The 18,200-nt window shown below is 44.0% G+C and overlaps 1 protein-coding gene across 2 annotated transcripts; it reads left to right on the forward strand.

Annotated features, from left to right (window-relative positions):
- The first annotated feature begins 9,724 nt into the window (after positions 1–9,724).
- LOC123082578 (stomatin-like protein 2, mitochondrial) lies at positions 9,725–12,933 on the forward strand. Of its 2 annotated transcripts, XR_006439071.1 has the most exons (8): positions 9,726–10,229; positions 10,336–10,485; positions 10,639–10,696; positions 10,806–10,898; positions 11,496–11,528; positions 12,056–12,147; positions 12,238–12,380; positions 12,484–12,933. XR_006439071.1 is itself a non-coding variant. In XM_044504881.1 (7 exons), the coding sequence occupies exons 1-7, from the start codon at positions 9,786–9,788 to the stop codon at positions 12,691–12,693; spliced, it is 1,080 nt and encodes a 359-aa protein (XP_044360816.1). In that variant the 5' UTR covers positions 9,725–9,785; the 3' UTR covers positions 12,694–12,933. The 2 variants fall into 2 exon arrangements, 1 of the variants encoding a protein (XP_044360816.1); XM_044504881.1 differs by lacking the exon at positions 12,238–12,380 and having other exon boundaries at positions 9,725–10,229.
- Positions 12,934–18,200: the final 5,267 nt, after the last annotated feature.

Raw genomic sequence — 18,200 nt, forward strand, 5'->3', positions numbered from 1 at the left:
CCCGAGCTAGGAGCCATCTTGTCGGAGGGGAGTTTGCCCTCGTACACGGCATGGTCGTTGGCCCAGCTCGGCTGCACCACACTGGAGCAAGTGACCGAGGCACTGGTCTTGCGTCGAGTTGCGTTGACAACGGAATAAAGTCCGGTCTTACACACAAGTAAAGACTGAATGTTCAGTGGCATGTACGTACATTATAATGGCAGTCCATACAGAATAAAAATGACGCCACTTGTGGCATCAGATAAATTGAATCAAGCGGACCAATGGATCAATTTGACGGACAAATTAACCCAAAAGCATGGCATGTACGACATCCATCCATCCAACCAGCAAGCATCAATTAAAGAGCTCATTCATTCATTCATTTATTCATTCAGGAGACATGATGAGATGGATAAAGTGAGCAATCTAACCTAACAATCCGTCCATAAACAGCAGGCAATGGAATTAATTAAGCCTGAATCTGGGCATGGAGATGCCAAAGCACAAGAGAGGAGGAAGAGACCGAGAGGGGCATTTAGATTGAAACTGAACTGAACTGCACAATGGCAATCAACACCACCAGAAAGAAGAATTGCAATCAATCAAATTGGCAAGCTAGATAAGATGTGCTCACCATGTCCACCTGCAGTAGGCAGAGGAGGAGGGAGCAGCCATGCGTCGTGCACCTGCAGCAGTAGCAGCAGCACGTCCAGAGCAGCCTGCCCTGCACATAAAACGAACCAATGAGGGGAGGGGTGGGGAGATGAAGAAGATGGCCTGCAGCCGCATGCACCATGGTCGGGGTCGAAGATTCGTCGCCGGAGATGGCCTGCAGCCGTCGTCCGTCGCCGGAGGTTAAGGCGTCGTACCTCCGTGGCTAGGCTAGGCTAGGGTTTCTGGCATCTCTGTCCTGGCTTCTGCCGGCCCTGCATGGATGGTCGCGGCTCAGGTCGACGACGGGACGATGCGCCGTGGATCTGGATCTGGGCCCTCCTCACCTACCTGGAAGCTCGCCGGAGAAGGCCTTCCCTTCCCTCCCCTCCTCTCCTCTACTGGGAGAGAAGAGGAGAGAAGAGAAGAGAAGGTGAGGTGCGGCGGCACTGCAGGGAGAGGAGGCCGCCATGACCGGGCTCCTCCTGCTGCCATGGTCGCCATGGCATCGGGCTAGGTTCTCGGCCCGACCGGGCGGACAGAGGAGAGGATAGGGAGGTCGCCGGCGCGGCATGCATGGGGAGAGGAGGCCGCCGGAGAGGTGATGCGGAAGAGGAGATCGGCGGCGGCATTGGGTGAGAGCCGGAGGAGAGGCGGGTGGCTGTGTCAGGAGGAAGGGGAGGGGAGAGAACGTGACTAGAAGGAGGGGATAAGGGGTGATAGCAATGGAGCACTGGTAGGGGGTGTGCCATACGTATAGATAGCAATGGCGCATCTCTTACTGGTGCGCCATTACTAGTTAAAACTAGTAATGGCGCACTTTCCCCTGGTGCGCCACTACTAAGTCTAGGGAGGGGTGTGGGGCCAGGACAAAACTAGTAATGGCGCACCACACACCAGTGCGCCATTAGTAATATGGCCATTAATGGCGCACCCATATCTGGTGCGCCATTGCTATATAGCAGTGGCGCACCACATACATGGTGCGCCATTAATGTCCATATTAGCTATAGCTTTTTTTGTAGTAGTACAAGCACACACGAGAATATTAACCACACGCTTTAACTCCCCGGCAACGGCACCAGAAAAATGTCTTGACAACCCACAAGTATAGGGGGTCAATTGTAGCCTCTTTCGATAAGTAAGAGTGTCAAACCCAACGAGGAGCTAAAGTTAGAACAAATATTCCCTCAATTTCTATCGATCACCGATACAACTCTACGCACGCTTAAAGTTTGCTTTACCTAGAACAAGTATGAAACTAGAAGTACTTTGTAGGTGTAACGGGATAGGTTTACAAGAATATAAAGAGCACGTAAATAAAAACTAGGGGATGTTTTAGGTAAAGAAGCAATAAAGTTAGTATAGAGAGTGTGGAAAAGTGGTGGTAGGAGTTGCGAAATTGTCCCTAAGCAATTGACTACTTTACTAGACCGATAGCAAGTTTTATGTGGGAGAGGCCACTGCTAGCATGTCATCCCTGACTTGGAATTCTATGCACTTATGATTGGAACTATTAGCAAGCATCCGCAACTACTAACGTTCATTAAGATAAAACCCAACCATGGCATTAAGATATATTGGTCCTCCTTCAATCCCGTATGCATCAATTTCTATGCTAGGTTGAAGTTTCTATCACTCTTGCCTCCAATACATAGTCCTATCAACATACAACTAACCCTATGGTGTGATCCATGCGCGTGCTCATATGATGGGCACCAAAGGACAGCAACATAACCACAAGCAAATTAAACCAATCATAGAAATTCACCAATTATCGATAGGACAACAAAAATCTACTCAGACGTCATAGGATGGCAACACATCATTGGATAATAATATGAAGCATAAAGCACCATGTTCAAGTAGAGGGTACAGCGGGTTGCGGGAGAGTGCACCGCTGTAGATAGATGGGGGAAGGTGATGAAGATGTCGGTGAAGATGACGGAGGTGTTGGTGTAGATTGCGGTGGCGATGATGGCCCCGGCGGCGTTTCGGTGCCACCGGAAGAGAGGGGGAGAGGGACCCCCTTATTCTTCTTATTCCTTGACCTTCTCCCTGGATGGGAGAAGGGTTTTCCCTCTGGTCCTTGGCTTCCATGGCATGGGAGAGACGAGAGCCTCTCCGAGATTGGATCTGTCTTTCTATCTCTCTCTGTTTCTGCGTTTCAGATTCTGGCCTTTCACCATTTCTTATATTCCCGGAGATTCATAACTCCGATTGGGCTGAAATTTTAACATGATTTCTATCCGGATATTGGCTTTCTTGCGGCATAAGAAGGGAACCAACCGCCTTACGGGGTGGCCACGAGGGCCTAGGGAACACCTGACCCCGTGGGGCACGCCCCCTGCCTTGGGGCCCCCTCGAACATCGTCTCGCGTTGATTCTTCTTCCCAAAAATCACATATATTCCAAAAAAATCTCTGTCAGTTTTTATCCCGTTTGGACTCCGTTTGATATGGATTTTCTACGAAACAAAAAACATGCAACAAACAGGAACTGGCACTGGGCACTAGATCAATATGTTAGTCCCAAAATAGTATAAAAAGTTGCCAAAAGTATATGAAAGTTGTAGAATATTGGCATGGAACAATAAAAATTATAGATAAGATGGAGACGTATCATCTCATCACTGGCACGTGATTGTGACACAATTACTTTCGTTTGCATTGAGGGGGCTTCTATCGAAAAATGTTCGATTAGCCATTGTGAAGCTATGTGCATTCCTCAATGCAATTTCTCATAAGGTAATCAATCCAGAAATCCTACCAATGTTACAGAATGATTTGGTTCAATGTCTTGTCAGTTTTGAGTTGGTGTACCCACCATACTTCTTCAATATAATGATGCACGTCCTAGTTCACCTAGTCGAAAAGATTACCATTCCGGTCATGTTCTATACAATATGTTCCCCTTTGAGAGGTTCATGAGAGTCTTAAATAAATATGTTCATAATCGTGCTAGGACAGAAGGAGTCATTTCCAAGGGCATGAAGCAGAAGAGGTTATTGAGTTTTGTGTTGACTTTATTCCTAACCTTAAGTCGTTTGGTGTTCCTGAATCACGGCATGAGGGGAGACTGAGTGGAAAAGGCATGCTAGGAAAGGTTTCAGCAATATGTATGGATGGACATTCTTTCACTCAAGCACACTACATAGTTATAAAATATTCCACCTTGATGGCTCAGTATACCGAGTAACACATGGATATTGTACGCTCCAAGAACCCGGAGCAGTTTGACGCCTAGATTAAACGTTCACACATGGAGACTTTCGGTGGTTGGTTGCAAACACATCTCGTGAATGACAACACTATTGGAGATGAGTTATACTTGTTTGCCGAGTCACCATCTTCGACTATATTAACTTTCAAAGGGTACGAAATGAGAATACATTTTACACGATTGCCCAAGATAAAAAGAGACCAACCAAAACAGTGGTGTCCTCTTTGATGCAACAAATAACAATAGGAAAAATGACACATATTATGGTTACATGGAGAATATATGTGAACTTGACTATGGACCTTCTTTTAAGGTCCCTTTGTTTCGGTGCAAATGGGTCAATCTGACAGGAGGCGGGGTAAAGGTAGACCTGCTTTATGGAATGACAACAGTGGATCTCAACAATCTTGGGTACACAAATGGACCATTCGTCCTAGCCAATGATGTGACGCAGGTTTTCTATGTGAAGGACATGTCTAGCAAACCGAGAAAAAGAAAAGATAAGGAAGCGAATGCATCATACGATGAGTCAAAGCGTCACATAGTTCTTTCAGGAAAAAGAAACATCATGGGAGTGGAGGACAAGACGGACATGTCAGAAGATTATGAAAAGTTCGATGAAATTCCTTCGTTCACAGTGAAGACTGACCCAAGCATCATGTTAAATGATAAAGATTCTCCATGGTTATGGCGCAAAGGGACATACGCAAAGAAAGAAATTATAACCTAAGATCCCACTCTGGGATGTGACCGGCTTCACCGTCATCACTTTCTTCTCTATTGAGTTTCCGAACTTATAGCTGGAAAGTCCCACTGCGGACAAACCGGAGGGAATCTTTGTAAGAGTTAGGGTATATATGTGTTTTGGCATTTTGGCATTTGAAATATGATTTTAGAATAATTATTTATTAAGTTATGAATTTTCAATTATTCTTGTCCTTTTAGTATTTTAATTATACAAAGGAGTTAATCAATGCAATTATGTCCAAATAAAATATTTCACTACGTATTTTGCAAGGTTGATCATACGCGGTTAGTCCCAGTTGGTGGGGCTCTATATAAAATAACAAGGTTAATATAGACATGGCTTAAACCGTCATAATGTGTTTTTATATATGTTTATGTCTTTTTAATAATGTAATATATGGATATAATGAATATACTCATAAATATTTAAATAACACAAATGTATACCTTGGTAATAACTAATAGAAAACTCTAGAGCGTGAGAGAAGAAAAGCGGCAAGCCGCCTACGAATATATTTCTCTCACTAGTTGATATTCATTATTTTTCGTTCTTTTTTTGTCAAATCTTCAATTTATGTCCTTCACATTTTATTATTGGTTAGCGAGAATGCATGGTCCACCCATTTTATATCAACGTTCGGGCGTTTTACTTGTTTATAATAAGGATGCGACATTTTAGCATTGCATGGGGTCGAAAATGGTTATTGCAAGCCAAGCCGATGGCTAGCTTTGGCCCCTTTGCCCGGGTTTTCGTGGTCAACGCTTCGGCACGTTGATTACATGCACCCATCAAATGGGCCGGCCGTAAGAAGTTGATGAGAGTGAGGCCGTGTGTTAAATGATTCTAGGCAAGTCCTGAGTTGAATAAAAAAAGAAGAGCCCTGAAAATCCTCAATCCCCAGCCGTCCTCTAATGGGAAGATCTCCTTCTTTCTTTTCTTGCAAAGAAAGGAAGTAGTAATATAATATGAAAACCCCTTCCCTCTTATATATACTGTATATATTAAAATAAACGACTGTGCTAAAAATCAATCGACTGATTTTTTTACAAAGTCTCAGTCGCCCCCTCCCCTATTGTTAGATCACCAGGTGCTTCAAGACGTTGTATGATGTTTGTTTCTTGTCAAATAGGCCCTGTAGGGATACAGCCGGCCTGTTTAGTGTTTCTTCTTTCTTTTCTTCTTGTAGAGGGTGCAGGTATGCGTGGTGGGTTTGGCATCTGGCCACATCCCCAATCCAGTGTGTCTCCTTCACATGGCTACATCTCCATATGTTTCGAAACCAAGCAATCCAATTTATTTATTTTATTATTTGTACTTCTCTCCATTTTTTGGCCTAGTTATTTGGCATTTTTGTGTTGCATTTTCTCCAATTCATATGTTTGTCCCTTTTTCAATTATTTTTTCTTCATCTTTTCTCGTAATATTTTTCCTTGTTTATTTCTTTTATTTTTTACCTTTTCTGTTGCATACTATTCTAGTTTTTCTGAAAATAATTATGTCCCATTCATATCCTTCATCATCTGACAAAAACACGATGTGATTCATGGATTTGTTCACGTGACACTTAGTTGCATCACGCGAGCGGTGAACATCACAAGTTGTCTTCTCTTCTTTTTAACACGGGTGGGATAGGGTTGTAGGCTTCTTTTGTTGCATCCCGGTTATTTTTGCAGTGCAATCTTTTTGTCCCCTCTATCCTGTTTTTTATGGGGGAATTCGAGTCATCAAGTGTTTGTTTTCCCTTATTTTTACTCCATTTTCTTTCTTTATTATTTTCATTTTGTTTATTGTTTTTCTTTTTTATTTTATTCAAATTTCATTTTTGTTTTCTTCTTTCCTATAGTTTTTTTTCCTTGGGCTATTTTTTTGTTTGTCATTTTCTCGATCAGTAGAGAATTAGTTAGATCTCATTCATTTTGATAGCTATGGATTTTGGACATCAAGTTTTGTGTGTGGTTCACATATGTGTTCTGTTGATGGCCTAGTACGTTGTTGCCTTTTTTTTCAACTGGATGGTCCCTAATGCGATTGCAACCGGGCTTCTGGGGGGTTGTCGGCGAGTTTGATGTCCACCACTAGACATGTAACTGCAAGTGTTACAACCCGACTGCAGCTGCATGGCCCCCAACGCAAATGCAACTGGGCTTGTAGGGGGTTGTCGGCTAGTTCGATGTCTACCACTAGATATACAACTACAAGTGGTACAACCCAGCTGCAACTGCATGGCCCCCAATGCAGCCGTAATTTGGCTTGTAGGGGGTTGTCGGCTAGTTGCATGTCCACTAGTAGACATGAAACTGCAAGTGTTGCAACCCGGCTGCAACTGCACGGCCCCCAACGCGGATGCAACCGTGCTTTTATGGGGTTGTCGGCTAGTTGCATTTCCTTCGCTAAGCACGCACTGCAAGTGTTGCAACCTAACTGTAATTGCATAGCCCCAACGTGGCTGCAACGGTGCTGGTATGGGGCTTCGTCAGTTAGTTGCACGTCTACTAGTTGCATGCAAGTGATGCAACGCGACTTCAAGTGGGTTGATAGGGGTTGTCGGTCAGTTGCATGTCCATCAATAAAGTTGCAATTGCAAGTGTTGAAAGTCAACTGCAACTACATTATATGCGGTTAATTATGGTGCAAATGGATATCAATATTATTTTGGAAGGGAAAAGATAAGTTGCCCACTTGTTGTTGCATTAGGAGTCATGCAGTCAGATTGCAACAGTTGTAGTTGCATGTCTACTGGTGGGCATGCAACTGGCTGACAACCCCCCTACCAACCCAGTTGCAGTCGCGTTGTACATCGTTGTATATCCTTTGGTTGCACCCAACTAAATTAATTGTTCTCTTCTTTATTTCTTTGTTACATTAAAAAAATCTTTCCTTTTCTAAATATAAAATGATTTTTTAAATAATAAAAGAAAAAGTGTAGCAAGATGACACAAAGGCAAGGAACGGAACATGAGCGAAAAGCTAGCCACAAAATCGGAGCTCCGTTAGACTTTGTAGCAATGCATGTATTAGGTGGCTAAATAAAAAAGAAAAGAAAAACAACAACACAACGATGGACGAGGACAACACAACCGAATTAAAGCCTATGTGGTCTCCATCAAAACAAAAGCCCATGTCGTGCATAACGAACAACGAACAACGGAGTCAGATTTTTATACGATGACGACGTGCGACTTAAGACAGACCCTAGATAGTGTTTCAAAGTCCTCAAACTACTAATACTTTCATTGCCAGGTTCATTCTTGAGCTTCAGATGGTACAGGAGGGTGAACCAAACCAAGCCAGGGGCGCATCTCTTGCTGCTCCTGCCCGACGACCCAAAGCGCCACCACCTGGACATGCAAAGATACACGTCGATGCGGGCATCAGAACAGGGTGCGGAGGAGCTGCAGCAGCAGTATGCAAAGACACTGATGACACTTGCTTGGGTAGTTCTGCCCTTGTTATCGGCGGGGTAGATGATCCAGCCACAATGGAGGCAATTGCGTGTCGGGAGGCGCTGGCACTAGCGGAGGACTTGCATATACAGTACTTCGTCGTCTCATCGGACTCAAGACAAGTTGTTGCTGATATCCAAAACAAAACTAGAGGGAACTACGGAGCTATTATTAGTGAAGTCAACACTAGAGCTAGCTTTTTTCATTGTAATTTCCAGTTTGAAGGTCGTGCTTCCAATCTTGAAGCACATAGGTTAGCCAAGTTCGCACTTTCATTGGGTTCGGGACGCCATGTCTGGTTTGGCCGATCCCACAATCTGAACTGTATCCCACACCATGTGGCTTTTGTGGAATAAAACTTGGTTTTACCCCTCAAAAAAAAGATAAAAGTCCTAGCCGTTGTCCGTCTAATCCAATCAATCGAACAAGAAATCTTCTTCGCCGGAGAGAAACAAAGAAAAAAATTCATGGCAATGTCGACGGCGACCCGGATGCTGGCGCGTTGCGCCGCCCCCGGCCTCCTACGCTATGCCGCCGCCGCTGCCACAGGCCCCAGCCCCGCTCTCGCGCTGCCGCCGCTGCTGCAGGCACAAGGAAGAGGACGTATGTTGGAGACGTATCAGCAACGCACGTACATTCTACTAGTTTATAATAAGGATGCAGACGTTTTAGCGTTGCATGGGTCAAAAACAGTTCTTGCACCCCAAGCCGATGGCTAGGTCCGGCCCGTGTGCCCGGGTTTTGTGGATAATGGTTTGACATGTTGATTACATGCACGCGTCTAATGGGTCGGCCGTAAGACGTTAATGGGAGTGAGGTCGTGTGTCAAATAATTTGTTAGTTAAAAAAAAGGAAGTGAAAATCCTCAATCCTAGCCGTCATCTAATAGAAAGATTTTTTTTCTTTATTTTCTTTAAAGGAAGTAGTAATATAATAGGAAAATCCATTCCCTTATATATATAATGTATAATAAGATAAAAGCCAAGGCCCAGTTGTGGTCCCTCTAATCCAATCGATCGAAAAAGAATTATTCTTCTCGAGAGATAAAAAGAAAAAAAAAGTGATAACGATGTTGACAGTGAACCGGATGCTGGTGCGCCACGACGTACCCGGCCTTCTCCGCCCCCGACACAGGCCCCAGCCCCACCCTCGCGCCGCCGGCATTGCTGCAGGTACAAGGAGGACGCTGCTGGTACGCTTTTGTTACATGCTTCGAGATATAAAATTTATACTAAACATTTTTAGTTATTCATAACTCTAAAGAAAAACCATGAAATTGTTTCATTTATACAACTTATATCAAATAGGTTTATATCTTATTTGTTATTTTATTCAATAACACAAACTATATATTAGTGCTAAAGTATTTTTTTTAATTTCACAATGACTAAATCTTGTACTAAAATAGTTTACTAAACTAAAAATCTTATAAACATAGGCAGGCATCAAGATATTAATTTCACATTCATTTAGGGATATTTTGTACCAGTTAAGTGTTTCATAAATGTGTTTTTATATATGTTATTTATGTCTTTTTAATAAATATGTATAATAATATGGTTCTATATATTTAAATAATAAATGTAACTAATAGGAAACTCTAGAGCGTGAGAGAAGAAAAGCGGATTGTTTATTTTTCTTTTCTTGGAAGGAAAGAAATTAGTCCGTCAATCTTCTTTCTCATAAATCCCACAATCCAATCGAATAATAGTCTCCGCCCGTCTTCTCGAGACCCAGCGATGGCAACGGCGACCCGGATGCTGGCTCGCCGCGCCGCCCCCGGCCTCCTCCGCTCCGCCACCACCCCCGGCCTCCTACGCTCCGCCGCCGCCGCCACAGGCCCCAACCCCGCCCTCGCGCTGCCGGCGCTGCTGCAGACGCAAGGAGGAGGACGGCGCTGGTACCGCGCAGCAAGAGGGGACCCGTCGCCCTCGTTCTACGAGCCGCCGCCGACCCCGGCCAACCTCGGCCTCAGCATCGTCCCGGAGAAGAAGGCGTTTGTGGTGGAGCGCTTCGGCAAGTACCTCAAGACCCTGTCGTCGGGGATCCACCTCCTCATGCCGGGCGTCGACCAAATCGCCTACGTCCACTCGCTCAAGGAGGAGGCCATCCCCATCCCGGACAACTCGGCAATCACCAAGGACAACGTCTCGATACAGATCGGAGGAGTGCTATACGTCAAGGTTCTTCTCTTTTCGATTCTTCTCTTCTCTAATTCGAATTTAGCTTACAATCTAGTAGTATCTGTTTCTCGAATTGAACTGAATCTCTAATCCATCTATGATGCAGATTGTCGACCCCTACATGGCCTCGTACGGCGTGGAGAACCCCATCTATGCTGTCATCCAACTTGCGCAGACGACCATGAGGAGTGAACTTGGCAAGATTACCCTCGACAAGACCTTCGAGGAGAGGGACACGCTCAACACCAACATTGTGGTATGTACTAGTATAACTTCATCTTCATCTTCCATCTATCTTATCAAAGAATCTTGGGTCAGTTAGTGCATACTCTTGGGATGATGGCAATATTATTCTCTTCACACTTATATCTTACATGCTTCACGTTTTCTTTTGTTTCCCCAACTACAGAAGTCAATCAATGAGGCAGCCGAAACTTGGGGTTTGAAGTGTCTTCGTTACGAAATCAGTATGTTTCTTTCATTCTTTCTTCAACTGGCTGGCTGACTAGCTGAGTGTTCATGGAGAGAATCATATCACTAATAATGTTCACTTTCACAATCTGTGTATCTATCTAGGGGACATCACTCCTCCAGATGGAGTCAAGAAGGCCATGGAGATGCAGGCCGCAGCAGAGCGCAAGAAACGTGCTCAGATCCTCGAGTCTGAAGGTAGCTTTTACTATGCTCTTCTTTAGTTTAACAACCTTCAGTTTTTATACGATGATAAAGTTGCACAATGAATCCTGCTTGCTACCTAACTAATGTTAGATCAGCAGCCCATATACTAGTGCTAGATGCAAGTTGCAAATTAAATCCTGCTTCCTGACTGATGCTGCCAACTATATAGTTTTAGATTTCATCGTATGGCAAACTGCTCTTCAGTTTAACAACATAGTGTGAGATAAGTTGCACACTGAATCCTGCTTGCTACCATACTGATGTTGCCAAGTAGACAGTGTTCGATTTCATCAGACCAAACTTGTATGGCAAACTGCTCTTCAGTTTAACAACATTCTATTTTTATGCGATGATAAGTTGCACAGAATCCTGCTTGCTACCTTATGTTGACAAGTGCTCTTGTTCAGCCCATGTGCTAGATATAAGTTGTAAATTAAATCCTGCTACCTGACTGATGATGTTGCCCATATAGCGTTAGATTTCATCAGACCAAACTCGTATGGCAAACTCCGTTCGAGCTATTACACCATGTTTGGTACAACAGACTACAGATTTAACTCCAGGTTTTGTTTTGTTCTCTTCTGCCAGGTGCTATGATGGAAAACGCAAACAAAGCAAAGGGTATGTGACATATGTTTTGCTCGGTATTATCATCCTGCTCTGCACTGCAGAGTACTACACTTCTTGTATGCTGCTACATGCATGATTTGAGGAAAACCTGTTCCCTCTTAGTTTCCAGAAGCATACGCATAGCATTATACTTTTCTTATCCATGTGAACATACTACATTTGCTGTATGCTGCTACGTGTATGATTTGAGGAAATCCTGTTCCTCTGCCTTCTGCTATCTAACCTTAGTTTCTGAAAGCATGTCAAATATTTGGGAGTTTTTTTTATTCCTATGTCATTGCAAGTCCTGCTAAACCTCGGAACTGTTCTCCCCTCTACGATATCTATACAAATAAAATAGTCCATTTATACAGAATGGTAATGATAATGCCGCCTCATGGACTTGTTCTTAATTTCGTTCTGCTTGCATGTATTTTTCCTCATTACTTGAAGAAATGAAGAGTCATTCTCGTTTCTACTGTTATTACTTGCTTGAAAATACTCAGCTTATGCTTGTTGTTTTTCGATGCGCACATCAGGTGAAGCTGAAGCAATTCTTGCCCGGTCACAGGCCACTGCTGAAGGGATCAGGATGGTCTCAGAGTCGTTTAAAACTGAAGGCAGCACAGAGGTATCACATATTCTTTTTTCTTGATCCTTCAGTTAGGTTTTTTCTTTTGCCTAACAAAACATACATGGCTGCTTGTAATTTGTACTTTAGGCTGCCAGCTTGAGGATTGCTGAACAGTACTCCCTCTGTAAACTAATATAAGAGCATTTAGAACACTAAAATAGTGATCTAAACGCTCTTATATTAATTTACGGAGGGAGTACATCAGAGCATTCAGTGAACTGGCTAGAACTGTGAGTGGTTGAATCTTAATAATTATATACACGACTCTTGGCGTTTGCTAGCTGATATGAATTTTCATTGTACTGATTGCATGTGTGTTTTGCCAAACTGCAGACAAACACAATGCTTCTTCCCAGCGACGCAGGCAATCCGGGAACAATGATTGCTCAGGCTCTCCAGATATACAACCACACGTACAAGCAGAAACTGACTCTGGGAAGCCCCAGCCCCAGCCCCAGCCCCAGCAGGCGGGCAGAAGAGGCTGATTTGTCCCTTGGGATGCCATCCGTGAGCGACCTCGGCACCTTTCAGCACCAGAAGTAAAGTATTGAGTGGGGAATCTTTTTTTTTCTATTCTGTTAGGGAGGGATGAATAGCTAGACTGGATAGATAGATTGCTAGGAAGGATCGCGAGTGAAGTTTTTCTGATTCGGTCAGATAGAACACAATACATGGTCGGTTAGGAGCAGCTTGAGAGCAAGCTTTTTGTCTGTCTATATGAACGGGTGATGTTATTACATGAGATTTTTTAGGTTTATATCAACCGGTTTTGGTGCAACAATATTTTCAGCTTTTCTTTTCAAGTTTTTGTTGCGTAAACTGTACAGTTTTTTTGGCATGAAATCTGACAGATTTTACAAAAGAAGGTGAAATCTGCTGCCTAAGTTGTGCAAGCTCTTTTGTTTGTTGAGCCCATGGTGTTCCAGGCAAGTAAGAAACTTGTAGATTTGATTATCCTATACTGCACTCGGCATGCTGGGAGAAGACGCAGCGTGCCCATTTGGGCCGGCCCATGTCCTTTTTTTCCGTTACAACGCATGAGCCCTTTTACTAGTATATACCTACTCGTATACGATCCCAGTGTATAAAATCGACACTTCTGTGTAACCGGACTAGTACGTACTCCTTCTGTAAACTAATATAAGAGCGTTTAGATCACTATTTTAGTATTCTAAATGCTCTTATATTAGTTTACGGAGGGAGTACTAGTTAACCCGTAGTCACGCTAATGGCCAATTAAGTGTCCTGGCCGGACTCAGCATGCAACCTAACCATTGGATACCTAGGGCTAATGGCGCGACACCACGTAGAGCTAGTTTAAACTAATTTGGTTAAATTTTCCGGAGAATTCCCCGGGAAGCTTTGATGTCCTGTTGGTTCTTCCCAGTGTTAGGTCGTGAAGTATGGATGGCTTTGCTAAAGTAGTCTATGGAGTAAATGACACTGGCGGTCTTAGAATTTGCGCTGCGGGTGCACTTTAGTCACACTACTTGCAAAACGAAAAAACCCGTCACAGAACTTGCGTTGCGGGTGCATTTAAGTCACAGAGGCGAGTTGAACCGGTCGGACGCCCGGTTCTCTGTTTTGCGGTCACGCGCAGCGCACGTGACGCCTCTGGGCTGCATCGTTTTCTTGCACAAAGACCTCTGGATCCTCAGCTAATGTTGCATAGCCCCCTCTCCTCTGTTCTCTGTCTGTTCGTGTTCTTTGCCGATGGGAGAAGAGACAGGCGGCGCTGCTGGCGCGTCGAGCTCGTCGACGGCAAGTCAGCCATCGCCGACGATGGTGAATCCGACGATGGAGTCCCTAGAGCAGAGAGGCAGATGCAGTGCGGTGCGGGCAGCCGACCTCGTCTTTGTAGAGCCGCATGCAGTCCTGCCCAGGGTGATGGGTTGTTGTGGTGGTGGTCGAGGAGGACGCGTGTAGTGGTTGGGTCAGTGTCGGCGGCTTGGAGGAGGAGGCATGCGGCGGCAGGTGCGGATGGGATGCGGCCGACTTACGTGCGTGAAGGTGTAGGCGGCCTCGTAGGGGACGATGGAGAGGACATGCGTGCTGCCATAGAGCGTGGCGACCACTGGCGGGCAGGCGCAGGTGGGGCACCAAGGCTCTGGTGTACTGGGGGAGATGGCGACGAGCGAGAGGTGCTCGATAAAAAGCTGAAGCCTCTGACCTGAGTTCTATATGGAATATGTAAGTTGCAAACTTGCAATGGTACACCATCGATGTCAGTAGTGGCTGGCAGCTAATACAAATTGAATATGCTTGCTCGAGTTCATGATCTTCTTGGAAGGACGTGCTATTGTGCCGTGCTGCTGTGCCGTGCTACTGTGTACCACCGCTGGCGCCATCCGTGCACGCGAAGGAGAAGAAGGTGCCAGGAATCGAAGAGGCTCAAGTCGGACGCTGCCACCCCCACCTTGCCATGGCGTGAGGGTGCGTTCGAGACACCCGGTGAGGCATGCTGTCGTCTGCAGCAGCGCCTAGTCCTCGCGTACCTGGTTCTCGATGTGAGCTGCATGTGAGGCAGCCTTTTCTCGGCACGCCATACGCGAGCCGGCAGGTAGGACGATGGTTGCTGCCGCTGCTGGTTATGGCGGCACGCAGCACCGACCGGCAGCGACTAGGTGCACAAGCCACTGCAGCGGGGATGGGATGGCTCACAGCACCGTGAAAGGGAACCGAGGCGTGGAGCTGGGCGGCTGGCTTGGCTCAGGGCGGTGCGGGAGATCGCGGTGGCCGAGCTCGTGTGCGTCATGGCAGCGGTGCCCAGAGCTCGGTTGCTGGAGGCTGGAGCAGCATGGCAGAGCAACAACGCATAGCTGCAGGGCAGCGGCAACTGTTCGTAGCTGCAGGAGAGCTGGACGCGCGGCTGTGTTCAAGGCGACTGACGGTGGGCGCAGTGACATGTGGTGCGCCCTTCGGTTACTCGGTGGACGCGTGGGAAAATAGGAAGAGGTGCTCCTGCTAGCCACGGCGGCGCTGCCACCCTCCGTCATCTCCTCGGTGATCATCATCATCTAGCGGTTTTGCAATATGGCCCTCCAACTAAATTAGTACGGACTTTTCAGTAAAAATACCATTCCTCGGAGGTGTCACGTGCCCTGCGCATGACCGCAAAACAGAGAAAACTGGGAGTCCGACCGGTTCAGCTCACCTCTGTGACTTAAATGCAGCCGCAACACAAGTTCTGTGACGGGTTTTTCCGGTTTGAAAGTAGTGTGACTTAAGTGCACCCGCAGCGCAAGTTCTAAGACCGTCAGTGCCATTTACTCTAGTCTATGCTATGCTAGGCTATTCTTCTAGGTTGCTTCACCGCTGACTATCGTTCATTCTACCTGCGCTCCCAATTTTAAAGTACTAATTAAGGGAGGGAGGGTCACTGGTGAAACAAAACTGCGTGTAAGAGCTCTATTTCGCAGTTTTCAAACTAAAAACAGACAAATGTTCACATGTGCATACAAGCTCTTTTAAGGCGGTCCCAAATTGATCATAGGAGTCACTAGTCATTGGTGATTCGGTGGCCAATATTACTGTTTTCTCCTAAGATCTGAGATGCTACCACGAAAATTGTGTAGCCCTAGTATGGACTTTTCACTTTTGCAAACTAAGGAAGGAAACTATAATGGTATAGAAGCACATGAATTAATAAGGAACGTAAAAACAATGCTAATTATTCAATTTATCTCAATTCCAATATATTTGTGGTTTCCTTAGATGAAGTCATGAACAATGATGGACTTATTTGATTTGTAAACAATCTCTTAAGTCCTATGAAAGGGAGGGTGATACGAAAATCCAGATTTTGATAAATTTAAAGAAAAATTCTTGACAAATTGTGGGTCAACTTTTGGATATCACTTTTTTTTTCTTGGCTAGTAAGAAGAACAACCATGTAGTACCCCCCCCCCCCTCTAAACCAATAGCTAAAACCTTGGCGTGATCCAAACTGGAGCCGGTAAATGTAGCCAAGGATACATGTTTGGCCACACATCTCTAAGTTTCTGCATACTCCTATTCTTGATGTTCCAGACACCAAGATCTTTCCGTAACATTGGGCCATACTCAAAACAGTCGTCCGTTAGGTAGATGCGGTTTGGCTCGAAAGCCGGAAAGTCCTTTGTCAGAAGGCACACAACGGAGTTAAGCCCAACGAACATCGCATGGTCTCCAATGTCCCTTAGCTCCACCAGCTTTTGTCTGTCGATGTCAACCTTAAAGACTAGGATTTCATCCGTGGTGACCTCGTGAACAAGCCGATGTGGTAAGCCAATGCCTTCGCGAAGCAGTTGCGACGCATCAATCTCTTGGTCATTGGCATCAACTTCACATAGTCTGCCTTCTTCGTCGCCATCTTCTGTCTCTAGCTCAGCTTGTAGCTTATTGTCGTTGTCATCTTTGTGGGCGAGATCCACACAATCTTTGAGCATTTTGTTCACGATGTCTTGGTAATTGTTGCGATACATGAGTTTTCTTTTCTTTTTAAAGGAGGAGGACCCCCGGCCTCTGCATCTGGGCGATGCATACGGCCACTTTATTAATTATTCTCACAAGACTTTACAAATATAACGTCCAATATGATTGGTATGAAATGATGAGTGAGAAAAAAAGATGAAAGACGAAGCTTCGGAGGCTCGCTACTCTAAACTTGTAAGGATGATGCTAACAAAATGATACAATAAAATGACACTAAACTTTTCCTTTCAAATGTTATTCTGATGACCTCATCAAGGGTGATGTCAGAGTTGGCAACATCTAGTTCACATCCACATATGGCACAGATCTTGATGTATGGCCAACGAAACAATCAGATGAAGGATAATGTCTAGATTGTTGACGGTATCTAGATTAGTATATTGGTGTGAGTTATTGAAAAATTTCTCACCGAGTGCAATATGCATATCAATTCGATGTCAAGAGAAAATACGTGAAAAGGCACTACGCATTAACCTTACACAGGATTGATCGAGAAACAAATTAACCCAGGTTATTCGACTGCTCCAATTAGCAGTTTGTAAAGAAAAATCAATCAGGAATTTAGGGCCCACAAGTGGGTAAGGAAAAAAATCCCCTTTGATCTTGGCCATCACACAACAAACTTATCATTGAACTGCGCCAAAGCAAAGGGGTATTTATAATTTTTATAAAACTAATCTAGTCGAGCTGGACCTAAGGGCCGCCCTACACGAGCTACACTCTGCACCTACTTCATACATCGTTCCTCATAATCCAACTTGCTTTTAATTGTAATTTTTTTCTAGAATGCATTAACATTTTCTTTTTAAAACACACGGACACTTTCTTAAATCACATAACCTTTCTAAAACTACAAAACTATTTAACATGCAAACACTTCTAGAATTACATGAACATTTTTAAAAAGGGTGATTTTTTAAGAAAATGTGAACAATATTTCAATACATAAACTCTTTTTTAAAAACTAATACAAACAATTTAAAACGCAAAGGCACTTTTTGAAAAATCTTGTATTTTTTTCAAAAAGCACAAACACATTTTAAATTACAGAACCATTTTTTAAAGTATGCAGACACTTTGTAAAATTATATAAGCAGATTTCACGAAAAAAATACAAACCACTAATTCTGTAGTTCACATATGAATCACATCAAAAGTCCAAAAATACAAATGAACAGAGTTCACATATAGAAAAATAGTGTAAACTAAAATAGTGAAACAATGTAGTGAACAAAAAATAAAGTTCATATTTAAAAAGCAGAGAAGTTCAAAGTTGATAAAAAACTGAGATTTTTCTCGTTATTAAAGAATAAAACGGAGAAGTTCAAATTGAAATAATGGAGAAGTTCGACGCCTGTAAAAAAAAGATGTTTTCCGTTTCTTGAATAATAAATATATGAAGTTGAACCTTAAAAAAAGCATCTCGTTATCCATTAAAAATATAATTTTCTGTTTCTTCAAGTTGAAATTAAAATAACACATGGGTTCAAATGTTTAGTAAAAAGAGTTTTGAGGAGTGAAGGACAAGTTCACATAAAGTAAAAATTAATGCAATTAAAAAACTTAAAAATATGGTC

The sequence above is a fragment of the Triticum aestivum genome, chromosome 4A (assembly GCF_018294505.1).
Source record: "Triticum aestivum cultivar Chinese Spring chromosome 4A, IWGSC CS RefSeq v2.1, whole genome shotgun sequence".
Classification (NCBI taxonomy): domain Eukaryota; kingdom Viridiplantae; phylum Streptophyta; class Magnoliopsida; order Poales; family Poaceae; genus Triticum; species Triticum aestivum.

Coding starts and splice junctions, on each gene's coding strand:
- LOC123082578 (XM_044504881.1), top strand. CDS start 9,786: ATGGCAACGGCGACCCGGATGCTGGCTCGCCGCGCCGCCCCCGGCCTC. Junction 10,486..10,638: donor CGCTCAACACCAACATTGTG/GTATGTACTAGT, acceptor CCCCAACTACAG/AAGTCAATCAATGAGGCAGC. Junction 10,697..10,805: donor GTGTCTTCGTTACGAAATCA/GTATGTTTCTTT, acceptor GTATCTATCTAG/GGGACATCACTCCTCCAGAT.